This window comes from Clavelina lepadiformis, chromosome 3 (genome assembly GCF_947623445.1).
Source record: "Clavelina lepadiformis chromosome 3, kaClaLepa1.1, whole genome shotgun sequence".
NCBI classification, from domain to species: domain Eukaryota; kingdom Metazoa; phylum Chordata; class Ascidiacea; order Aplousobranchia; family Clavelinidae; genus Clavelina; species Clavelina lepadiformis.
The window spans coordinates 7,635,651-7,661,358 of NC_135242.1; the positions used below are offsets into that span (position 1 = coordinate 7,635,651).

General features: G+C 36.4%; 4 protein-coding genes and 1 long non-coding RNA gene across 5 annotated transcripts; 2 read left to right on the plus strand and 3 right to left on the minus strand.

The window, feature by feature from the left end:
* Positions 1-8: 8 nt before the first annotated feature.
* Positions 9-1,222, minus strand: LOC143448295 (RNA-binding protein 3-like). The gene has a single exon (XM_076947967.1). It carries the CDS (start codon positions 1,146-1,148, stop codon positions 612-614), a length of 537 nt encoding a protein of 178 aa, XP_076804082.1. The 5' UTR covers positions 1,149-1,222; the 3' UTR covers positions 9-611.
* Positions 1,223-9,569: 8,347 nt separating this feature from the next.
* Positions 9,570-11,406, plus strand: LOC143450870 (transcription initiation factor IIA subunit 1-like). Its single transcript, XM_076951615.1, has one exon. The coding sequence runs from the start codon at positions 9,626-9,628 to the stop codon at positions 10,568-10,570; it is 945 nt and encodes a 314-aa protein (XP_076807730.1). The 5' UTR covers positions 9,570-9,625; the 3' UTR covers positions 10,571-11,406.
* LOC143450871 (uncharacterized) lies at positions 11,362-13,897 on the plus strand. Its single transcript, XM_076951616.1, has 5 exons — positions 11,362-11,578; positions 11,985-12,121; positions 12,771-12,908; positions 13,108-13,203; positions 13,327-13,897. Exons 1-5 carry the CDS (start codon positions 11,362-11,364, stop codon positions 13,393-13,395), a joined length of 657 nt encoding a protein of 218 aa, XP_076807731.1. The 3' UTR covers positions 13,396-13,897.
* LOC143450872 (uncharacterized) lies at positions 12,753-13,943 on the minus strand. Its single transcript, XR_013114786.1, has 3 exons — positions 13,811-13,943; positions 13,173-13,286; positions 12,753-12,894 (listed from the first exon to the last, which is right to left on the minus strand). It is a non-coding gene; the product is annotated as an uncharacterized LOC143450872 (long non-coding RNA).
* Positions 13,944-14,498: 555 nt separating this feature from the next.
* On the minus strand, positions 14,499-24,689 carry LOC143450869 (uncharacterized). Its single transcript, XM_076951614.1, has 12 exons — positions 24,333-24,689; positions 24,165-24,213; positions 23,860-24,011; positions 22,929-23,110; positions 22,789-22,848; positions 22,497-22,668; positions 18,961-19,104; positions 18,299-18,367; positions 17,925-18,073; positions 17,275-17,441; positions 16,991-17,087; positions 14,499-16,223 (listed from the first exon to the last, which is right to left on the minus strand). The coding sequence occupies exons 1-12, from the start codon at positions 24,582-24,584 to the stop codon at positions 15,944-15,946; spliced, it is 1,773 nt and encodes a 590-aa protein (XP_076807729.1). The 5' UTR covers positions 24,585-24,689; the 3' UTR covers positions 14,499-15,943.
* Between the last annotated feature and the right edge of the window lie 1,019 nt (positions 24,690-25,708).

The window sequence follows — 25,708 nt, forward strand, 5'->3', positions numbered from 1 at the left end:
AAATCAACTCTAAAAAATATTGAGCATGATTCCAGTGATGTACGTAAAATTATTGTTTTTAAAGGTTTTGAAAACACGAGTTTAATTTTCTGAATAATGTTATGCGACAGCAATTAAAACATGGACAATGCCATCAGCCTACCAACAGTAAACAAATTACCATGCAATATAAAAATGATTGCATGTCTGTGATAATCCAACCATGGAGCTTAATACAAACATAAAACCAGTCCAAAAGCTGGCAGGAAGTAAAGGTCTGTAATCTACACACTTTAAGACCAAGAAAGCATAACTGTTGCAGATGAGCAACAATGCTGTATTATTTAAAGTAATCTCAAAACAACGGTCAATTTTCAGTTGGTATCTATTTTTAAACACAGTTAACAAATCATTATATTGCTATCTGTATCATCAGCACAGGCTTTTAGTGACACAAAAAAAAATTGTGACAAGAAATAACTATGCACATGTAACGGACTTTATAAACATGCATCTTAATTACAGTTTTCCTCCAATTTCAGTGTGAATGTTTAGGGTAAGAGATCTATGCATTTTTATTCTTAGCGTTTGAGCTGACTTCATTATAGCAAAGGGTTAAAACACAGTTTAAGTTATTGGCCATGGTAATAACTTCCATAATGATCATTGTGTCCAGCATATCTTCCATAATAAGCACGACCAGATGAGTATTCACCATGGCCGTAACCTCCTCCATAACCTCCACCATCATTGTAACCACCATAACCTCCACCGTGTCCATAGCCGTCATGCACATATCCACCAGGTCCAGGACCATATCCGCCACCTCTTCCCATATCACCGTAACTAACATCTCCTGGCCAGTAATTACTGTTATTGTTTCTACCTCCACGGAATTCCGTGAAAGCTCTATTATTGTCTTGGTTACTTGCAACCTTGACCGCCAGCGGACGACCTTGGAATACTTCCTCATTCATTTTCTCAACGGCTTCTTTGGCAGCCTCTTCTGTACCAAACATAATGAAAGCATAACCTTTGGAGCGGCCAGTATTACGATCCATGATCACTGCAACATCTTTAACAGCTTTGCAGCATTTAAAGAAGTCTTGAAGCTCCAGCTGAGTGGCTTTGAAATTAAGGTTGCCAACGAAAACTTTACAATCTCCCATGATTTTCAGCACAGACTCATTACACAATCATATAAAAAATAGAGCCTATCATATGCTTAAAGCCTGATGAAATTCCTTTAAAATTAGAAAAACAGTTAAGGTGAAAACTACAAAAATAATATTGGATCTTGCTGAGTAGCAGATATATCGGTTTGATACAAAAGCATATGCCAGGTACACCAAGTTTCAAATTATTTGTTTGCTAATGCCAAAATGAACACTTATTTGACAATTGAGAGCTAAATGCATACACCAAGTAACACAACTGGTATCCATTTTCTGATAAGTACGATATATAGGCCTAGCGAAGACTTTTTTACATTACAACATGTATGGTTTGATAATATATAAATATATATTTGGTAATCCTCTTCCATTTGATTGGCTATTTGTAGTGAATACAGTCGAATCCGGTTAATCATAATCGCATAATCCGTTTTATTGCATGAAGTGCGCAAATCCCAAACCATAGTCTATCATTTGTAAAGATAATACTTCGGTTTATCGCATAGTGGTTTATTGCATAATCAGCTTAATTCAATAAAAATGAAGGTGATTTATTTGATTATTCAAAAGTTTTTAAAAGATAAAATTGAAAACAACATGCACTGGAAGCGCACACGCAATGCGTAAGCTTTGCGACTTGTACTGCGCTTTATTACAAAACAATCAAACAGACAATGCTGAATTTAAGCATTAACACCTGGCGGTCAATATGCAGACATTAACATTCGCACTGTTCTAGTAATATGTGAACAAGTTTTACGAAACAAACAAGTTTTAAAAGACGACATCAACAAAAAAATCTCTGCTGACGCAATCGCTGCAGCTACACCAAAAAATAAAGACTTTCTGCAACACTTGATACAATTCGCCGACGACTACAGTTTGAAGGGGCGGACATGGCTACATCTGTTCGCTTAGAAACACAAATGCAAGAAAGCATGCAAAACAAATTTAAACAAACAACAATCGTGCAGTATTTTTCTTGATTAAACAATAAATGTTAGAGTGTTTTGCGTGTTTGAATGAATGGATGATCGCAATACACAATAAACGTTAGTGTTTTGCATGTTGACGTTTTTACACGTGACCAGCTTCGCACGTCAAGTAAGACCATAAGTGGACTTTGCACTTTCGCATAATTCGTTTAGTCCCATAAAATAGCTTGGCAAATTGACTGTGCAATTAACCGGATTCGATTGTATAAGTGAATTATGTTTCCAGCTAGAAATACCATGCTCTTAATTACTCTTTTCGTAATGATTCTTTCCTCTCTGTCAGGTTGATAAAATTCTATTTTATATCTATTTGAAGCAAACTACCTTTCAAAATGCACTTTTTTGAAATTTAAAGTTTATGTTACTTAACACTAGACTTTTTCCGAGTTTCAGCCAGAATTGTTTTGAGAGGCAAGACTTGTATGCCAGACTAGACTTGAGTAGTATATGAACATCTTTGCACATTAAAGAAAAATATTTTCTGATTTTTAATTTACAGTAATTTGAATTTTATTTTTATTAATTTAGTTATAACTGGCCTGATCTTTTCATCCTCACCACACTTTTCACGAAAAATAAAATGATAGTATGATTGAAGACTGTGCTAGGTGCACCCGAATGACTCCTTTTTTTAGAGATCACTTATTTTCTGCCGAAAAAAGGTCTACATGCTTTGTGTTTTTAGGCTAGTGTTGAATGCACCTAGGGCACCCTGATTTTAACAATCTTGCACCCCTAAGATCTCGTTGAAAAGTGCCATGCATTCCAGCCTGATGACCCTGCAGTTTAGGTGTATTAGGCCATGTAGGTTAGGCTGCAAACAAAATGAATTTTGCTTCTGGTGCAGACCTGGCCAACCGCGGCTCTTTGCCCGGTATTAAGCGGCTCTTTCGTTCATATTGTATTTGTGTTTTTTAGGGTGTACAGTATTACTCGCATGAATATGCTTAAGTCAACTTTGGCTAAGATTTCCTAATTTAACTGTTTCGTTCCAATCGCTGTAGGGAAGTGTGTGCTCGTTTATGTGTGAAACTGTTTATGCCGTCAGAATGGCATTTTTAAATGTAGGTGTGTATGAGAGTGAGGAAAAGATAAGGTGATATTTATGGATACCAATTTTTATGATGTGGCTCTTTGCGGTTAACATTGGCCACTGCTGGTCTAGTGTGAGCAACCAAATGATGTCACAATTTAAGTATGGCTGGGGCCTAGTACTCAATTTACCCTGTTGGTGTGCACAATACCCAGAATTTTTATCACCTTTACGCATAATTATGTAGTAGGCCCATAACAATGACGTACCAGTAAAAGGCTGAAAGCTGTAAAGCCGAGCATATAGGCCTAGTGTTGTAGTGAGTTTCACATTATCTAAAGTTCTAAACCCATTATCCCTGTTATCTAAACTCACCTGTTACCGGTACAGGCACCGCCTTATCTAACCTACACCCCTTGTCGCTTCTTCATTCACAAAAAAACGCTGTTACTTAGGCTACTTGTATACTACAGTACATTACCTTAACATACTGCTTGATGAGCATGAGTGCTTACTCCTTACGACGGGAAGTGTTTCTACTTTCCAGTGTTTCGTCATGTTGGAGAGAGGGATGCCAGGTTTTGAAACATGTTTAACTCTGTGTCACTAGGTTCATCAACAGCTGAATATTCATTAAAGAAATTGTCGACAATTTTCACGTTCTGCAGTTTCAGAAAAACATTCAAAAATGACATTTGAACATTTATAACCTTAAATAAAAAAAAATTTATGCTTATTTACGTGACAAATTTACATGACAAATGCACTTCTTTTCCTATACCGTGGGGCACAGGTTAAATACTTTAATTTTAAGCTAGGTTCAATTATTGTTAGTTCGGAGGTTAAATCGGTGATTAGCGGATAGCTTAGGTAGATATATAAAAATAAAGAAACATATGGATATAGACATGGCATACCAAACTTTTTTCGGAAAATAGACGTGAGTCGTATATACGCCAACACATCGATACATGATGTGTAACCAGCCACGGCCTATACGGGCTGAAAGCCTGAATAGTAGCATCAACTGGGGGTCGATAGATGAGGAACAATAGCCGGTATTAAGCCTGAAAATAAATTATCACACCATCCAATTAATCATATAGGCTGACTAACTCCCCCTCATTTACTCAAGTTAATATTCAATAACATGATCTTTAGATTTTGGCTTGAAATTTTCTCCTGCTGACTCAATTTCTGTTTGATTTGAGCCACAAAAAATTTCAAATTAACGGTTAAGTTTGTCATTTTGTAGGTGAATGATCGAAATTAGTTAATTAACTACCTTTTACTTTGTTTATACAAAAATTGTTTATATGTTAGTAATTGAAGCAACGATATGTGATGGCAAATAAATCTGTTTTTAAAATCACGTCAAATTGTGAAAGTCTTCTTGCAAAAATATTAGTTGTGTGTAAACGTTTCAGGCTACTTCATTTTCGTTACCTATAAATTTAGCAGCTTTATGTAAAAATATCGTCAAAAATGTACAAATCAGTTTCTATAAAAGTTCATAAAGCATTCCGTAATTCCTCACTTTCTATAAGTCAATATAAGAGGATTCATTTAATGAGAGGTCTCCTATTGAAAATACACCGCTTAATAAATAAAACAAACTTCAGTTTGAAATCTTTTTTGTAATTCTCAATATCAAAAATTAAATCAATCTAATGCAAATGTTGTTTCTTGCAAAATAATGGAAAATTACAAATCAACTATTTGGGAGTTTAGCGCGTTTACGCGTCACACATAGAGCATATCTTTTAGTATACTTTGGTAGTACTGTATCTATGCTTCACAAAGCTTGTAATATATTTTGATATGACTATCTAAATTCTAAACTACAAAAAAATTAGTCGCAACCATGCGTGACGAATTCTAGATCAAAAAGAAACAAACACTCGTCAACCTTGTTATATGTCAGGAGAACCCGCCTGTGATGGTGGGGAATAGTTCCTTAATTTTGAACCGTCATAACGTTGGCTTATGGAGTTCTAGCTTACAGCTCAATCAAGCTCTATTAACGGCGGGAATCAGAATCAGGATCAGTGCCCAGCAGTAACCAAATTTGCCGTTGTGCAAGTTTCGATTGATACACTCATTTTTTACTTGTTTTAACTGCTTGTATTATTTTTTCAAAGTTTCGTATCCTACTGTTCACAAGCAATAGTGGAAAGTGTGGCACTTGCAGCAGGAAATACATTAACGTGCAAGCTGAATATTTTACTCATCACGTCGATATATAATAAATAAATAAAGAAAAATGGTTATTTAAACGCCAATTTATATAATATATAAAGAATTGAAGCTTTAGTGCCTGTCTTCACGCCAAAATTTGCGTCTTTGCAAGCACGATTTTTTCGTCAAAAACTGCCATACTTTCCAGTCAGGTTCACCAAGCAAGCGTGGTTAATGCAATGGCTTGCCCAAAGCCAAAGAGCATTACAACAAACTTGTGTGTCTTCTGATGCTTGCAACCCTAGTGGAAAAGTGAGTCTCTGTTGTAGAAAGTTGGCTGTTTTTCTCTAGATTTTATATTATTGGTACTATGTTGGTGTGACACCAACTTAGACATTTTATTTATCAGGCCCACGCAAAGCAAATTTTCTAGTAGCGGGTTGCTGGACTGCAGAGTATAACCATTTTCAGCAAGATCTTGGGTGCGCCAAACAACCAAAATGACAAGGGCTGTGCATAAAAATGTTCAAACTCAATGGAATTGCGCACATAGGTACACAATTATACAGTAATGTACATAAATTGATTTATTTAATCTTTAAATCAATTGAATTGAGTGCGCAGAAGTCCTGTCCAAGTGATTAAGTACAAAATAACAAACCTTAAGTGCAGCACTGAAGCTCATGAAAAGCGATATTGAGTGTGCCTACGCCAAACTCTGCCATCTGGGTGGCTTGCAACACATTTTTCAACGTGCAAAATTTTTTCATCTTCAGATTTACTGTAAACAAACAAGGAATAGTTTGTTGTTTAAACACCAGTTTATTTTACTTTTTGCCATTGACCATGGGGAGCAAACAGATTGATGCTAACCTTATTATAACAAAACATAATACGAATTATGTTCACAAACTACAGAATAAATAAAGAATTTTGGCTTTAGTGCATATCGTCACGCCAAATTTTGTGCCTTTGCAGTTATCGGTAAGGAATTCAGTGTAAGAGGAACCAGTATTTATGCAATAGTTAATTGGTAAAAAGGCTAATATATGATATCCTGTAATTTGTAAGTTAGTAGTGTTAGAAATATTCTGTAGTTTTTAACTGCTTCTGGTAAATCCTTACTGAAAGTTAACCAAGTGAACGGCTTTTTTCTTTTCAAAAACATTTGCCATTAACAGATAATAAACTTCTGGAAGTGATTGCAAACTAGCTGAAAATTGGTGTTCTTGAAAAACAGCATTCTTCACTTTTCTCTTCTCAAAATTTAGGGTTGTTTCAAATATATGTAGGAATTATGAAGTCATCAGCACCACTGAGTTATAGGTTAGAAATGGTTTGCATTTTCACAGATTAATACAGACTTAACGTAGATTTGTCAATCTAGTTTCCTTGTACAGTCATCTCCCGGTTAAGTACGCAGCTTGATCCTGAGTAGTTTGTGCGAACTTATGTGGTAGGTGCGTACTTAGCAGTTATGCAGCCACTTAGTGAAGGTATGCGTGCGGCCTTGCACCCTTAATGCTTATCCAACGCGTGTGTGAATGCGTGTACCCAATACACAAGTTTTGCATTTATTACGTCATTCACGATGCGTTGCCCTTGTTCATTCATTCGTAAAAAGTTTTCTGTTGTGTGGTTTTGTATGCAATTATTTTCTGCTAGTGTACGGTACAGCACAAGTAATTTGTTGGGTACAATTTTCTCGTTCGCATGATGTCAGGTAAAGGTAATCGTTTAAGTGAATCCCAAAGATTGGAAGTCATCGCCAAGTTGTGTGTGCCGTCAGCTCCGAGTAAAAGAAGTCTCGCAAGAGAGTATGGCGTGAGTGAAGCTGCTATCCGAAAGATTTTGAAAAACCGGGAAGTTATTCGAAAGCGTTCTGCTTTGATGTCTGAGGGGACAAAGACAAAAACGTTTCGAGCATCCCTTGGTTTTCTGAGCTGGAAGATATTCTATATCTTTGGATTGATAGCATGCGCCGTGCAAGTCTTCCCGTTCCCCCCTCACTGGTCTTTGCAAAATCAAAACAAATCGCTCAACAATTATCGATATCAGAAGATGATTTTCAAGCGTCGTGGCAGTGGCTTACCCGATTCAGAGCACGTCGAGGATTGCAGAAAGTTCTTCTTCATGGTGAAGGAAGCTGAAGTGGACAATTTTGCGCTGTTTTAAGTCTATGGATATTTCGATTGACAAATACGAGCTAGAAGGATTTATGCATGTTGATGACGAGAATAATGAAGAATATTCACAGTCGATTTTGGGTGACGTAAATGAGGTGTTGGAAACAATGCAGACTGAAAATGATGACACTGACGATGAGGCTGGCCCAAGCAACGATTATGCACCTGTCGAAAACAGCATCGTTTTTCATGGCTTTGAACAACTTAACAATAAAGTGCTTGAAGTTGAGGATCAGTTGCTGTGTCCTGCCTTACAAGATCAAGCAGGAGGTGCTTATGATAATAATCTCAAAAGCACTTTTGAATGCTTTCAGCGAAAACTGAGACAGGTGACGTTGGAAGCCAAACAAAAAGGAATGCAAAATATGCATCAGATGACTTTGCACGACATGTTTAAGCAGTGAACTATTGTTAAGTTGACGTTTAACTTTTCCTGACATCCAGTTAATGTGCTTGCTGTTTAAAATAAATAAATTTTTGAAAACGTTGAACCCAGAATTTGTGAAGAATTTTTGCGTACTTATCTGGGATGCGAACTTAAACGGGTGCGTACTTAACCGGGAGATGACTGTAATTGCACCAAGTGGTACAGCCATATGTATATAACTTAAAAATCATTTTGATAAAAAATATTGTTGGCTTCAATACTTATTTGCTAAAAGTGAGGAATTACAATTTATCTCATTTTTTATCTACATTCAGGCATTGCAGTTTATAATAATGCACATACAATATCTGACAAGGTTTAGCATAAATTAAATGTTCAATAGGCATAGTTACTTAACTGGAAAGGTTAGAACTAAATAAACTCTTAAACTGTCCAGTTTTCTATAAAATATTATTGAAAATATTGTAATTCCTGAACTCCTTTTGTGTAAATTAATATCATTATCGCATTTCACACCTCTTAATCTGTACTGTACATGTAGCCAGTTGTAGTCAAAGTAACCACATAAGTTACTTAAATAGTTGTTACTCCCGAAAAAATCTAGAAGTATTGCTGTTTAAAACTACTCAAGTAAGAAGTAGTTATCAATCTAAATCAGCGTGGTCTAACTTCTTTTCATCGCGGGCCAAAATCAAAAATTTTTTTTATCTTGCGGGCCAATGTTTTTAAATCAGAACTGAAGAAATGTGAAATTGGAACTGAAGAACAATGTGACATTGATATTAGAACTGAAATTAGAACTGAAAAAAGTTCTCTTTTTTAATTAAAACCGAAATTAGAATAGTTCAAAATTTTTAGCTATTAATGCTGATCAATGTGACATCTGCGGTCGAGGTTCTTCCTCGACAATAGCGACTATCAAAGCTGACTATCAGTTCGCGGGCCAAAAAATCGGTGCTCGCGGGCCAAAGTTGGCCCGCGGGCCTGCAGTTGGACCACGCTGATCTAAATTATGAGGCTGTAAAGGCACAAATTACCAAGAGCTTTCTAAAAGTGATACAACTGCAGGGATATGCATACTGTTAAGAAACTAAATGGATTCAGGCATACTTTTGTCCTTCGTCAGAGCATTGTTACATGAAATTCAAGTTGTAGACTGTATATATACGTTTTATGCAGATGTGATAGCAAATGAAAATTACTGCAAATTATCTTCGAACTAAAACACTGACTACTTTCTACTTCAGCATTTGGTAACCTTCTCAAGTATGTTACTTTGGCCTAAAACATGCTTTAAGTGGAAGTATCAATGAACAAAACTACTTTGTTGCTGACCACCACTGCTTGTAGCTTTTATAAATTGGCCTTGTACACTCATTTTGTTCCGGAAAAGGCCAACATTAAATAAGTTGAAAAACTTTGACATTTGTGCAGTAAGTAAGACCTTTGGATGGCTGCAATTAGCCAAACTGCAAGTATGTCAAGTGCTGTCCTATATTGTGCATGTGATATTTTTTGTGTGCACTACGAATGTACTAGTATGGCCAGTTAGCCTATGTACGTAAGTGCAGTGTTGTGGCCACTAGTCTGTTTTTTTTCAAAAATTTATGTATATATAAGTATTACATTTATTACCATCCTGTATTGTATTGCAGCCTAATATCTTGGTAAGTTTTTAATGAATATCAATAATGTCAAAAGTTCCATCAAGTCAAAATAATGTTTCAACCCTATACAAGACAGTCATTGAAGATGTAATAAACAATATAAGGGAAACATTTTTGGAAGATGGCGTAGATGAACAAGTATTGCAGGAATTGAAAAATACTTGGGAAAGTAAAGTTATCCAATCAAAAGCCATTGAACGAAGACAAGAGCCACAGAGGCATCTGACACAACAGATGTATTTAAATGCTCAAGTTTTTCCAGCTATGCCTGGTGCCATACCTACAAAGACTGTTCAAATGACTACTGGTGGGCAACAGGCTGCATTAGCGTTACCCAGTAACTTAATTTATCAACAAAAACTTCCTACGGCTATTACTGGCCAGTCACAAATTTACAATTCATATCAACCTTCACATCAAATTGTGCAACAATCAACTGTGCAGAAAAAAACTGTCACCACTACTGCTCAAGGTAAAGAGCAAGTCAGCTCCTCAGGAAGTCAACAGCCAGCCGTAATCATCCAGGTTGATGGTGCTAGCGATGCCTTAAACTCAGTGCCTGGTTGCTCGAGTGCTGTGTCTACGTTAAACCAGAAACCATCGCTTGAGCACATCATGCGTAGCACAGCATCAAAACTTAAAATGATGCCACAAGTTGATGGTGGTGCTGGTTCGTCATCTGAAGATGATGATTCAGATGACGACGACGACGATGATGAAGAAGAAGACGAAGATGAAGAAGGAAGAAAATCGTCCGAAGCTGTCGATTTTGAACCTCTGTGCAGTGATGATGATGATGAAGAGGAAGATCCAGTTGAATTATTTGATACTGACAATGTCATTGTATGCCAGTATGACAAGATTCATCGTGCAAAGGCACGATGGAAATTTCATCTTAAGGTTGGCATAATGAATTTGAATGGACATGACTATGTTTTCCAAAAAGCCACCGGTGAAGCTGATTGGTAATCGTTTGCTTGCTGTGAACCCCATCAGTTGGATCTGGTAATACAGCCTTACTGGGATGGGAGAACAGGCTTACCTTAATAGGAAAATGCACCACAAACATGACAATGAGAGCGGGAAACAAAAATTTTTAAATCTCGCAATCTGCCAAATGTAAGAAGCTGTAGATATGCAAGTTTTATTATAAGTTTAAATTTACAAATGCTTGCCTCTAACTACAGTGGCATGATGGACTGCCATATAATGAATGTTTTTTAAAATATATAAGGAAAATGATTTGCGTAGATTCAATCTCACTTTACCAAGTGTTGGTGTTAACTCAAAATTAACACACTGACTGCATTCATCGTTTGTTCAGGCTCTCTTTAGAAATTTGGCAATGTGTGTTTTGTCATGTTGTTGTATTAATGTTAAATTATATCAGAGTTAGGCTACAGTACCTCCCCGCAATTAAAATTTTATTGTGGAAGCTGTTTGATCATGCATCATTTCATCTGCAGTTTGCATATTTTTATTAGTCAGGTTTTTGCTTATTGTAATCAATTCTGTTTTTTTTATGTGGTGCAACATAAGGCCAAGTTAACTGCCCAGTCTACGCAACATAGCGGTTTCATGTACTTTGCAGTAAAAAAGTATTAGAAGTCTTGTGTGGGCTTGGAAATTTTCTGTTGTTTCATTAATCCTTAATTGTGTAGGCAAAAAACCACTATTCTATCCTTATTTGTTGCAAGGCTTGTTTGATGAATTAAGCCACATCTTGTGTTGTAACTTTGTGTGTCTTCCATCATGGTTTCATGCTAAGTATATATAAAACATCACGGTGTTTAATACACGTACAGGTAGAGTGGTACAAAATAGTTCTAATAATGAATGCTGAAGCTGAAGGACAGAATACCATGGCTGAGTCTTCTTTGCCGAAAGATGCCAACACAATCATTGCTATCCTTAAAGACATGGGAGTGACTGATTATGAACCAAGAGTCATTCACCAAATGCTTGAATTTGCTTACAGTATGTTATGTTTTTCTTCTTTATGAGTCCTTATGAGTTTACTCTTTATGAGTCAATATCAGCTGCTTATAACAGTCATTTTGAGGGTACTATTTGACCACTGCTGTAATGCTAAAATCTGTTAATATTTATTTATTTCAATCGAATAACAGCTTTTATGTAGTCGCATTAATGTGAAAATTGTTACCACATCTAAGAGAAATTAACTAACACCCATTGATTTCCTTAATGAAGATGCTTAGCCTGGAAGTGTGACTGACCAGTGCACTTGTGAATTTGCAGCAACTCAAACCATAATTATGACTGTTTCATGCTTGGAGATTTTGTCTCTTTCATTCAATCTTTTAAGATTTACTAGAAAGTAATTAATCGTTAAATGTTTTTCATGGGATTGCAACAATTGCAGGATATATCACTGATGTATTAGAAGATGCAAAAACTTATGCTAGTCATGCTGGGAGGACTAATATCAGTATTGAAGACACAAAACTTGCAGTACAAATGCAGTTGGATCACCATTTCACTGGACCACCTCCTCGTGATGTAAGTATAGGTTGTAATCTGAAATGCTCACACATTAAAATAAATTTTGAAAGTTGGACTTAGCGGATTATGACTCACAGAACGAAGAAAAGTGCCAATAGATAGAAACTTATTTAGCAGGAGCCAATAAATTTTTTTGTTTTTTCACATTTTTCTGGTGAGAAGCACCCTCACTATTGCTCAATATTACTGCGGTTACAAGCCATGATGAGTATTTTTTTGTGACTTGTTTTGAGACTTATTATTATACCTATTTTTTGCTATAGCTTAGTTTACGCGATGAAGCAAGCTTATGCTTGCAAAAGCTTGTGTCAAGGAAGTAGAAATAAGGTTAACCCTTGAGTGCTATCGCATGTTCTGCTTTATAAGCCTGGTAATGATCTTAAGTTCTGCAACCTTATAACCAAAAGCCAATCTATCATTTTAAGTTAACCTGTGATTTTTAAACTACAAGCTGTTTGGCCAGACTTTAGTTAAATACGGGCTTTGTAACATTTGTTTGTTCAATCGTTTCTTTGCACAGCTTTCTTAAGTATTTTTCAGGTAATAGAATAGTTGGAGAAACCTGTTATATTTTATCCATGGATAAATCTAAGTATAAAAAACTTTCATGTTCTCCACTGGTAATAATTTTCTGAAGCATATTTAGTTTCTGGTTGATGCTGCGAGACAAAAGAACACGGCTGCTCTTCCACCACTGAAGAATTTTGCTGGTGCACGTTTACCTCCAGATAGATATTGCTTGTCGTCAGTGAACTATCGTTTAAGAACAACTGTAGACGAAAAAGTATGTCATAATTGATGAATATAGTTTGCAGCCTGAATTGTATAACATAGCTAAAACCACTGGGTGTAATATTCACAACATTTTAGCTAAATGTGCTTGATTAATGGAAAGTTAATGTATATCATTTTAACATCTGAAAATGTCATATTTCATGAAGTTGTAACCGTCATAATCTGTTAAAGTGGTTTTACATTTTTAGCCTAATAGAAAACCAACAATGTCCAACAGCAGGTCAGGTCCATTAATAAAAAATGAAAACCGTACTTCTCAGAAGCATCAGTTTGTTAATCCACAGGTATGTCCAACGTTAATCCCTCTTGATTTCACCTCTCAATTGGCTTTGGTGAAGTACCGGTATTTCGGTGTTCATGATCACATCTGCAGTTAATTAAAATAAGCCAATTTATGTTATTTTTAGATAATCATGCCAAACACTGGTGGGGCAATCAAAAGAAAGTGGCTTGACGAAGAAGATTATGACACTTAATGCAAGATCATTATGCATTGTTTCTTGCACTCTATGAAGATATTTAAGATTTGGCTTGCTTCAACTTCATATGTGAAGATTGATTTAGGCTACTATAAACTGTGAAACCAACTGCAAAAGATGACACAGTGCATTGCAGTTTGGGTATCTTAAGTGAAGCCAACAGCAGACATAATTGCAACTTGCGTAAAAAACTTCATTGCTTGAGTTAACAATGATTCGATAGAGGAATCCATCAATTTTCCTACTTAAAGTCATGCATGAATCATGATAATCAAACGATAGGTTATGCTATTCAACTACTGTAGTTAAGGGCTTATTCGTGAATTTGTTGTACTTTGAAACCGGCTACCTAATCTTTAATCCAAGACGACACTTTTAATACAGTAGGAAAATTCTTGGTTTCAGCACCCACCTGATATCAGTGTGTGATGATTTGTTTTCATTTTAGAGTTTGCTGATGTCAAGTCCAAGCTTTTTGACAACAAAGAAAATAACTGTTTGTTGGGACTGGGAAAATTTAGCTGCAAAACTGTACACTCTTCTACTATACGTTTTATGAGAGGCATAAGCTCAGTTCTTTCCTTGAAGTGGTTGCTTGTTGAAATGCTGTATTGTTTTTTGCATTATATAGCTTAAGTCTCATAAATCATAACATGATTCAGCATGCAGGCATGTCCTTTGGCTGCTCAAAGCGAAGTGGATGAAGTTGAATTGAACATTGAAGGAAATCAAGATTTGCTTGGCTTACTTACTTATAGAACATTTCTTTGCCTCCTAATTATTTTGCTATTAACAGAATATGTAACCTTTCTGCAATGCAGAGTCTTGATATTTTGGGCTTGGTAAAAAAAGCTGTGTAATTGTTTCAGATATTGCAGTCTATATGATTGGTTGGGCAAATGACTAACAATTTCTGTGCATTATGACAACATAAAACCTTTATGCTAAATCATACTAAGAATTAATTCTTGCTATATTATTTTTACTGTATAGGACTAAATATGCAACAGTTACAAGCATGTAGATATGTTTCTCTTCTTGAAACTGTAATCCTTGATTCTTAAAAATCTTTCCAATCTCTCAAAAGTAAACAGGACCAGTTAAAAAAACACATCTATTGTCAGCATACAGAGCAATAGCATTGTAGGCAGTAGTATGGTAAAATCACGTAGAAACATATTATACAGGGCCAACTGATGCGAAATGTGACAATAATTTGTCCCCAAGGAATTGTTAACTACATACTTCTAAACAAGAATATCAACCTTTCCCTCGGCATAACCATGTACTTCATTCACCAGTAATTTCAAACACAAAACACGGCGTAAATAAAACATTTTGACTAAGATAAAAATTACACCAGGCACTTTATTCACAAATTCTGAGGTACACCGCCCTACTGAGAAGATAAAAACGCAAGAGCAGCAGCAACTGCTATTCTTAAGCATTGAAATATACAAAACAGAGTTGGATAATCACAAAATGTGGTCATGTGTCAGATCATGGTGATTAAGGTTAGTTGAAATACGCGATATTACAAAAACCTAGACTGTGTTTGCAATACTACATCAATAGCCTTGTGGAATGAAGCAACATAATGTATTCAGACATACCAAGCATTGTACCATCAACCATTTATCGGGATCTGCGATAAGGGTGGCCACTATACTATTTGAAATTAAAATGCAATACATTACATTATTTGACTTGCATTTGCAACTCATGTAAATGTTTGAGATAAGAAATCAGCTACACCCCTAGGTTGTGGTCAATGCCTATTCTGTCCTGCATACATCTCCCTGAGTAATATGTAATGCTCATAAGACAAAAACTTAGTTTCTTTTCAATTAAGCAACACAGAAGTATAAACTTGAAATAATATATTTGAAAAGCCAAATGGTTAGAATTAAAAGAGTTTATCGTAATTCTAACGGCGATCTCAGCAAATTGAAATATGGACTAGTCCAACATAGTGGTGTTGCAAAGGTAACCAAACTTTGATACTTGCATTTCCTTTTACCCGTGAGGCGCATGCTTTGTTAAAAACATTACCATTACACTACTCAATGACTAAGCATCACTACACCACACAAGTGGAATGTATAACTACAATTTACGTCATACACCAGTTATAGAAGCTTGAGACGCCAAACTTTTAAGGAGACCCGTCTTTAACAGGATTTTTATTACTATTGCAACACCATTACCTGGGAAGTTAAACACACTCATTGATGAATTAACAGTTCAATTGAAATATGACGGCGAAAATGACTTTTACTTTCCTACGAAATTAACACAGAATGAAACCCAATAAAAACAGCCATTTAATTAGTTAAAATAGTATCAAAATTTACATAACGCCATAGATTAAACATCTTCACTAACCTAAACAACATATTAACAAGGAAAATCGCTGTTTTACAACATGGTGTAAACCAAGCTCGTTCTGTCGATCAAGTCACATTACATGACTGCTTACTGACTGATCGTCTGTATATCTGCCCAACCTTAGACCTTTTGGTACCCAAGGCACTGCAGGAACAAATCAGGTATCAAAGGCATCCATGGGGGTCGATCCACGTGACTCGCTGTCAGCACAACTACTTAGAGGTGTCAGTGATAACATCTGTAAACCGGATGAAGAAGACCTTGATGAGGAAGTAAATCCCACGGTGATTCCACTTGAGTTGCTGCTCATCTGGCCCACTTCGGTGACCATGGCCACTTCCTGGTCATCAGCATCTGGTTTATGACCAGTAGTAAAACACGGCTCAAGAGCGAGGTGAGGTTCTATTTTCACTGCAGTGCTGTCAAAGCTGCTCAAGCTGCAAAGAACGAACACATTCTTAATACAATTATTGTTACAAATGGTAAAGAGCATGATAAGAGTGAGTCTGCACTTCTATTGAACAATACGAATAAATTGAAGCTGTACAATCCACACAATTTATATGTTGTTTAAGAGAATGAAATTTCATTCCAGTAAATGCAGACCAGCGTTAAATATTACCATATCAAACTATTTTTGAGGTTTGTTGGTGCAATGTGACATACCTTAACTAAGACTAACTTAACTTTTAAAAGCTTTTTCCAGCAATTACTTGCTTAGCTGCATGTTGTTTATACAATGAGAATGTGCCAAACTGAACATGAATACAAACGTTATGCACTAATATCAACTGGTTATTGATATTCTCAAGAATAAGAATCTGGCAATATACTGATTTTTCATTAAGTAAAAAAACAATGGCAAAACGTTCAAGTTTAGGGTTGTTTGGTTGTATGTTAAAAAAATGGATTGTTTGCCGGGATTTTTCCGAACCTTGTATGAGCAAAAAGTGAGAATATTATTATTCACCAAAGAGATGACAAGTTTAAGCATGGTTCGCGACATGGGCAAATCTAGCAGATTCATATATCAAAATCTACATGCGCATTCTCATGAATGTTTTTCAATTTGGCACATACCTAGTCAATAGACCAGAAACATTATAGTCAAAAAGAAATATTCTAAGTATCCGTAATACCTATGTTGCATTTGCTAGAGGCAAGCACAGGTATGTTTGCAAAATTATACTAATTTTTGACCAACTTTGTTTGTGGAACAATTCTCGGAGCATCTTGCAAAGTATATTTCATAGCTTGGGCAGTTTCACCGTCACTTCGGTCTTTGGAATATCCTGCCATTTCTAAAATATATGAAGGCAGCATTTTGTCAAACAATCAGTCAGTTAGCTTTCATTTCAATTTACCTTTGCAATGTGAGTAGATACTACTTACTTTACTACTTACTCTACTTACAGCATTACATTGGTAAGCAGAAATGCTATCATAATATCTTTTTAATGTTTGTCCATAATTAATTAAAATATGTACGTTCAAGATAGGGTTTCAACACAGGCGGCACAAGTGTTTGCGCTGTTTTCAGGTTTTCGCGGGAACAAGTTCCAGCCTCCAAACCATACGCCATTCCCATTCTTTTCAAAACTTCAATGTCATCGTGGATTTCAAATGTATTGTCAAAGTTGAACATATATTCGTACCTGTTAAACACAAAGACATCATTAATTTTAGATTCTCCTGGGCATCACTCCTTGGTAAACCAAATTTTGTGTGGTGAAAAAAAATTCTTTACCAGGCCAAAAGAACAACAAATTTTCAAATGACACACAAGGTTAAATTATAGTTAAACGTAGATGCTTGCCGAGATACACAAACTGGTCAAGGAACATTGTAAAATTGTTGGAAAGTCCCAAGATGTTCAACTTTACATTGCAAACAGTTAAGATCAGAAATGATAGCTTAAATATTGACACATTAAAATAAAATATAAGATATAATGGCAGAAAGGAACTGTGATTTGAGACCATAACATAACAGGCAATACAACTAAATTTCCCAATGGAGTCAAACCTAAACTTCAAATTTATGTACAGCACTGTAGCATTGCCTTTTAGTGCAATGAACACAACAATCAACTTTTCTAGCCAATTCACTAGAACACATACAACATGAATGAAAGTTACTTGTCATTTGATATGCTGCAATCAATAACAGTTTTTTTGCTTGTGTTGACAATGATAAACGGTAGTTGTATTGCTGAATTTTCTGGTGGTGGACCTTGAGTTTGTTGAAGGCGTTTGTTTCTTTGAACAAGATTTTTGAACGCAATTTGCTAGAAAAACAGAGTGGTTTTTTTAGAAATATACAAAGCAGGAAAGTAATAACCAGTCAGGAAACTTGTGTAAGGAGGACACAGGCCCGCCATACCAAACCACAAAAGAGAGAGCTTATACAATATTACAGAGTAGCACTCAAGCATACAAATATGTTTCAATAGCAGGCTTCATAGCAGCTATTGGTAAAGTATGGTTCAAAAAGATATTCATAGGCATAATACCTGTAAAATTAACTCTTGTAACTGAAGGGTTTTCTGCTGTATCCTTTGTTCTCTCTTTTTCTTTTCATTCTATTTGCAAAAAAATATTTGGAAGATTTTGACTTGAAATACTTGCGCTGCTTACAAATTTATTTCTTAAGCACAAGCACTACTCCATGCTGTTCCCACAAGCTTAGCCCACTTGAGAAAAAGGGCATCTTAAAAGCAGTTGGGGATGTCGTTGGTCAAGAATGCAGATCAGAATTTGTTTACTTCAGTAAGAAGGCAGACGGTAAACTGTCTGAGAACTTACTGTGGACACGGTAACACATCTCACCTTACCACTAACAAACCAACTACTCAGCTGCAAGCATGCTTTTACGAGCCTAACCAACTAAACCTTGGTTGATAATATGGTAAATTAGTTAGAACTAGAAGTTAGCTCAAAAAAAATTCCACCATTACAAAAAATGCATTACTGTTTTTATGTACAGTACTTTTTGTATGATGTAAATTAAGCCATATTTCGTAATATTACACTGTACCATTCAAAGTATCTTCCTACATTAAAAGTTTAATTTTAGTGCGGCAGAAAACTCTTGTTTAAGCAACAGTGAGCAAACAAACCAATTGAAAGCTCTAGTCAAAAATGAGTCAAGACTCTAGCATGCTCAGGGCTTTACCTGTAGTGCTTGGACCTCTTGTGCTGAATTGGTTGGTAAACCAACCCAGTGAATGTCCTTTTTATCTTTGTAAATAATTTCCATGGCCATAAGCACATTCAGGGCATCATATACCCTCCGCCTTATGTTTTTCTGATCATAATGCTGAAATGAAAAAATAGTTTTAAAACAATGTTGACAAATGACTCTGAAAACCTTATATTACTAAAATTTAACAGAACATCACAAATAGTTCTTTGCACTCATTTTGTATAAACATGAATCTATTAATGTTATGAAGTATAAAATCAAATGAAAATTAGTCTGAAAAACGCGAAACATGAACCCCAGTTCAACAGAGGTAACCAGTAACTTCTTATCTATGACATCATATGTTAGGCATTCTCAAAAGACTCTGTCAAAGGAAGCGCTATTTTCAATGGTTCGTTTAAAAATATAGGTCTTGTTTAGTTGATAAACCCACCCAATTCAATGTTGAAGTCAGAATGGCAAGCGATAAGTCAATGGAGAATCGGAGTATTAAAAGCAAAGAAGTTGCTGTTTAGCTCTACATTGTTAAACAAGTAAATCATTGGTGTGAAGAAAGTGCTTTTCAAAGTTCCATACTGTAAGTGTTAAAATCTCTGCATTTTAAATCGAACGTCAAGCACTAGGCCGTCAAGCACTGTGGAAGCGGGCGTTACAATGGAGAAAATGCTACCCTTGCAACGTCAGTGATATGAAATAATAAATCGTTGAAAATTTTGTTACTTTAATAAATTCTGCAAGACATTTCCTGCGCTATTCATCAGTGCAGTATTGACGAACAAGCGATTTTGTCTGGATATCCTCGGACGTTGGAAAGGGTAAGCCAGCCGGCCACACACGCGCATATTTAAGAGAAACAAGACTTTAATGAAAATAGAAAAGCACGTAAAGTGGGGGTAATAAGCCGCTTTAAAAGATAAAGCACCCAATTGAGAAGGCCAGCAGTCGAGCACAAAGAGATATGAAACAATGGACGGTGACTAGCGGCGTTCCAAAGACGTAGAGTCTGCCACTCCACCGAGTACCGCACTTCATTCACAGGCGATCACGATTAAATGCACAGCGCTTCTATTATTCCGAATGGTATGGGCGGGAAATGGATCCGGTCTCTGGCTATGTGTCGCGATAGAGGCTAGGCCCAAGGCAAATACACAGACCGAATTTAAAGCGCTTCTAGTCGAAGCCGTAATTTAACACTCAGCAAAGATAAAACAAATATTCGCGACCTGACATGGGCCCGAAATCCAATTCATCAAAAAAAGAATGCCTTCAACGAATACAATTGCACGGGGAAACTGGAATTTCTATGTAACCAAGAGATAGACCAATGCAAAAAAGAGCAGAACAATTGTCTGTACAGCATATGGTTGCTCGTCTAACCCGCATTTAAACGCGCCTGCTGTAACAAAATTTTTGGCAGCGTGCAAGCAATTTTATAAGCGTTTCCTAAAAGGCATCCGGCCTCGTGTTGTTAAAGGGGAAAAGCGTATAAGCGCGTTGATGAAGGCGTTTGCTGAGTGCTGAAAAAATTTATGAATGACAAATACGACGCGTCGGCGGTCAAAGCACGTGCCGCACTGTCAAAGAGTTCCATAACCCAATATGCTGTCGTTTCGCTCAGGTCCTTTCCTCGAAGCAATATTTTATGTAATTAAGGCAAAGAAATGCATACGACCTACTTCCTTCGAAATATTCAAAGCACTGCGCAAGATCAGCTTGATCTTTCGAGACGATTGCATAAGCAAGTTATTTAAATAATGAAGCGCTTGCACGTCAGATTGACATTGTTTGAGCAAGAGACCGTACTTGAAACATGTTAATTTAACCGATGCGAGCAGGTGACAGACGAGCCTGATATTGCCTGGGGACCAAAAGTATATCATACGTCATCTTTGCCAGTATTTAATCTGTCTACTTTCTTCAATGTTATCTGTTTCACAGAGTCAGTAAATCGTGCGTGCTTTCTGGGCATTGATTATAATAATACCCATTGTCGCCACGTGATATTGGAATTTGGCTCATGAGCGTGTGATGTAAATCTGACTTTTCGGCTGGTAGGACGTTTTAATAACCAGATCACCGACCCATCAAACATAGGGCACCAAATAACATTCCTGATGAATTTAGCTGTTAGTTCAACAAACTGACGATATTTAATAACACAGCCCAAAATAACAAAATGTCAGATCACACGAGTCATTGACCAACATGAAGTTTTCCCTTCACCCGGAGTAGTGATATCTTTTTTACAACAGGTCAACAGGGTCCCTGATACGTATTTGACAGTTTAATCGCTTAAACGTAAATGCAGAATTTCGCTTGGTACGCTGTGCCGGCAGGAACTGTTACTACAGAAAAACTATGCCGCAATTTTATCCATTTTGAAATATGTGCGATAAATATAGAATAAACTGCCAATGTAGGTAGAATGGTAAACTTTGTCAAATTTCCTTAGTGCGTTCAAACAAGGTAGCGGTGGTCGCAAAACACGGTATGTGGTTACGATCACGCAAAGTTTATAACAGAAAACTTAACATTGCAATGTGTGTTCGATGGTTTTCAAAGCAGAACGCGCCCGCAGTGCAAACTTGGTTTAAGGTTTAGTTACTATATAAAGACAACTCGGAATTCCTACGATGGTAACTACGCAGTTCGAACAAAAGTTACCGGCGTGATTGGCAACAGTTGGAGGCCAATATTTCCTTCGTCATGCGCAACCTAATTGCTAGTATGCTCGCGTTCCAAAGAATGGGGTCATTCACGAAATTAGCAGGTAACTCGTTCGCGTACGTAAAGCACTCTTGGAATAACGGCACCATAACTAGTCGATGGTGAAAAATCTCTTTAACATCACGATAAATAGATCGGTCACGTGTAAAATACGATCAAAGACCTGTGTTACCAAAGGGCACTTAGCGCCGATATGGGCACGATATTGTGTTTATGATCGGCGGGGAAGTTAAGCTAATTTGTAATCTAAGATTCATCTATTCAACTTCAGTTCCACAAATCAAAGCTCATCGTGCGTGACGTAATATAGTCACACGTGGTCCCACGTCGTTGGGGCGCATAAAATTGAGATGGAATGAATTTACGCTACAGAGATTCATTCCCTTAAAACGCATACCGTAAAACCAGAATACAGCGTGGGCTCCTGTGAGCAGCGGACAACTTAAGTTTACTTGACAAAAAATGCCACAAAAGGTTAAGCTCGCCACGCGTTTTGGTGGTTTGATGTTTCTGTTTCATTGAAGCAAGATGAGCTCAGTCTATCACGAACTTCTGGGCGCTGGCAAAGTATGCTTTGCAAAACTCACTTAAAACAACCTGCTAAGTTCCTTATACGTCTGTAACATATATAAATACGCCTGGGAAATTACATAACCACAAAAGGCTAGAGTAACTTCAATCGGTATCACATACCGTAGGCCGTAGACCGGGTATATAAAACATATTACACTGAATTATAATGGTATCAAATAGCAAACGAATAGAAATAAATGCCAGACCTGATCAGAGAGGTTAAGCCTCTGTGCGTCGCTGTATTCAGCTACCAGTTCATCGGCCACCTCATTATACGTTGTTGTGACCTTTTGCTTGACTTTCTCACAAACCAGCATCGCAAAGTGCCTTAAGCCCTTGCTCCCCTTCTCACTGGAATTCGGAGTTCGACGACGTTTGCTGGAGAAAACATTATACATCTGTAACTATAGCGATTGGCATGAAAGATACGGGTTACAATGAAACGGCGCACATTCTTGCACAATGAATTTATCTGATACAGTTCTTATGGTAACATACCTCTCTGAAGTTTGATATGAAGGGTCCATGAATATTGAAGGTCTTTTGTTGCGCAGGGGGCTAAAAGCGTCAGTATTTGTAATAAACTTTCCTACAACTATAAAAGGGTAATGATGTGCCATTCGGTAAAACGTTTTTACCTCTGACTCCAGGTTTGAGAAATAGTAGTTAAATGATCCGGTTGTTGCGTGAATGAGGTATTTGGTTGTATGACTGTTGTTATCCGACTTGAAGCAATATTAGAAGTTTCAGGCGAGCCAACAAAAACGGAACTGTGCGGTGACGCGGCAACAGATATCATTTTGGTAGGAGTTGATGATACCTAAGAAATATTGTCGACAGATCACAAAAAGGCAAAACTTGCATACACTCACCACAAATCAATATCCAGAATACCAATAGTGTATTAGCAAATAACGATTTGAGTAGAAATTCTGTTATAAACAAAATAAGCGAAAGCATGGAAAAAGTGAAGTCAAAGTAAACTTTTAGTTTGATATATCAACTCAAAGACGTTCAATCGTCGATGGAAACATGGAAAGTAAAAGTATACTGCAAAATTACTCTTAAGTTGAACATTAATGATGCCTCACAAGTCTTTCCTTTCATGCCAACCAAATTGCCAATAAGTTAGGGCTTTTAATATTTTACAGAGAGTAAACCATAACTAAACGGTGAGGAATGTGTGGTAATCTCCAACATCATACACCGTTTATGCTTACGGTGCCGGAGATAGATAGTTCAATGAGCTTAAATGCTCTGTTTGTTAGAAAACAGGATGGTACTTTGATGTGGGAGAATTTTAATTGCATGAAGTTGGTAAATGTACTTTTCTAGAATTTTAAGCTTTATTGCTTACTGCTACTATGAGTGATTTCTACAGTGCAAAATGCTATGATTAATTATCTCATGAATAACTCTAAACTCTGTCAGCTGAATAGGTTATGAAAATCAACGAAAAGATAATATAATGCAAAACGTTTTAAACAATCCAACTTCTTCTATGTCGCCCACATAAAAGACATTGCTTGTGACTTTGCTACAAAAGATTATGGAAGGAGACTCTCTTACATTGGTAGATTGTCCTGTTGTTAAATTGGATGTTGTTGCATCATGTACGAGGCTTGATTTGGGAATAGTTATTGTATCGCCAACTTTTAACTTGGTCCCTGGATTTGTCAACAACCTTGCTGTTCCACTGGGAATGTTTATAACAGAACCACCTTGTACAAAATAGGCACATCAACAAGATTAAGAGGTGGCAGAAAACACCAACTAATCCACAGCCAAAAAAGATAAATACGTTACAAAAAGCCATAAAATCAAGTTGTTTGTACAAAGTTATCGTTTTATGTAACAAAGCATGAAGTTCCTACCCTTGATAGGGCTTGCCAATGGGGCTCGTATAAAGACATTCCTATTTCCCTGTATACATAAATATGTACAATTCAACATCAAAGATAAAATTAAAATAAAATAGTGGTTTAAAAACAAAGTAAACACCAATTTAAAGGGAGTAATAGAGATGAGAAACACAAACCTACCCCATCTGGTTTAATGATTCTGACAATTTGTGGCTGTTGCAGGTTTCCATCACCCGCAGGAATAGCCTGCACAACTCGTACAGGCATGTGTTGAATTGCTTTGCTGTCTGCCGTTAGATTTCCAGCAGTCCCAATCGTTTGGATTAAGCCATTTATGGTGGTAGCGGCTGAAGAAATGCTTGAAACATGAGCATTGTTCTGTAACCCAGAACTGGAAACCGATGTTGCCTTTATGTTTGCCTGGACAGCCATAAGCAAAAGTTGCCTATACTACCCCAATGTGCATAATGGTATTCCTTTTCTATATTGAATTACTTGATTAACTATACTAAATTTCTCTGTAATATCAAAGAATTTAGGTTAAAATATTTACTATATATCTGTACATTAAAAATGCACAGTTACACTCAATGTTGTCCATATTGACATGTAAACATGAAATAAGCAATATGGAATTGAAGCATTTTTATCATTCACGTTTTAACTTTTTCCAAGCCATGAACAAGCAAAGCACTGCAAGATTGATTTACTTGCAAAATATGTTTGAAGTAAAAGATGATGTTTTCCTCAGTATCATTGAAGCAATTGGTTATAATAGCCAATCACTGAAAATATTGACATAAAAGCAGTGTTTTATTAAAAGCAAGGACATCATGGTATAACAGTCTCAGCATTTTTACTCATTACAACATGAGAACTAAATCAGTCTAGTTTTCATGTTGTAACACTGCATTCTTCTCAACCATGATAGATCCTGTGCACCAGTCACACAAAGCAGACGTAAAACCTGTTTTTATATCTGAGGAATTTTTCACACATTATGTATCCAGCAACATATTTCTACCTTTACCAAGTATAAACAGGTAAGCTTAACAAGTTACATTGCGCCAGTAAAATTAACAGGCTTAAGTTTAAGTTAATGTTTAACGGGCTATTTTAAAATGAAGCCCAGTTTAATGCACAGGCTGGTATAAATTACTACTATGTAAGTATCAATGGAATAACAGATATGGAATATAAATATATGAGTAAAGAATATTCAAGATGAAAGGAAAAACACTTTTGTCTGAAGTTTTTGAAATTAAGGCCAACATGCACATAAACCAATTATTATTCAGTACCAATAAAATATCAATATAGCATATAAGTACTGTTTTTGGATTAGTCAACAAAACTAAGCAAGTTTGTAAAGTAGTGTCTGAAAACCAACTACGATGAATAATCTAACAGGCCTGTAAAAATTGTTGACTTATAAATTTGACATCACGGATGGCAGAGCTGTTTGAAAATGGTTGCGGTGTCATGACCACAGTCAGCAAGATCATAAATCCAAATAAATGGTGGACTTTTTCAGAACCTATTCCTAGGTTATACTT

What these genes read in the sequence shown, in the direction of transcription:
- LOC143450870 (XM_076951615.1), top strand. Translation starts at nt 9,626, where the DNA reads ATGTCAAAAGTTCCATCAAGTCAAAATAATGTTTCAACCCTATACAAG.
- LOC143448295 (XM_076947967.1), bottom strand. Translation starts at nt 1,148, where the DNA reads ATGGGAGATTGTAAAGTTTTCGTTGGCAACCTTAATTTCAAAGCCACT.
- LOC143450871 (XM_076951616.1), top strand. Translation starts at nt 11,362, where the DNA reads ATGCTAAGTATATATAAAACATCACGGTGTTTAATACACGTACAGGTA. An exon ending in AATGCTTGAATTTGCTTACA is followed by an intron (nt 11,579 to 11,984) that starts GTATGTTATGTT and finishes CAACAATTGCAG; the next exon opens with GATATATCACTGATGTATTA. An exon ending in ATCAGTTTGTTAATCCACAG is followed by an intron (nt 13,204 to 13,326) that starts GTATGTCCAACG and finishes TGTTATTTTTAG; the next exon opens with ATAATCATGCCAAACACTGG.
- LOC143450869 (XM_076951614.1), bottom strand. Translation starts at nt 24,584, where the DNA reads ATGGCTGTCCAGGCAAACATAAAGGCAACATCGGTTTCCAGTTCTGGG. An exon ending in TACAAGAGTTAATTTTACAG is followed by an intron (nt 18,074 to 18,298) that starts GTATTATGCCTA and finishes CTGTTTTTCTAG; the next exon opens with CAAATTGCGTTCAAAAATCT. An exon ending in GTTGAAACCCTATCTTGAAC is followed by an intron (nt 17,088 to 17,274) that starts GTACATATTTTA and finishes CATATATTTTAG; the next exon opens with AAATGGCAGGATATTCCAAA.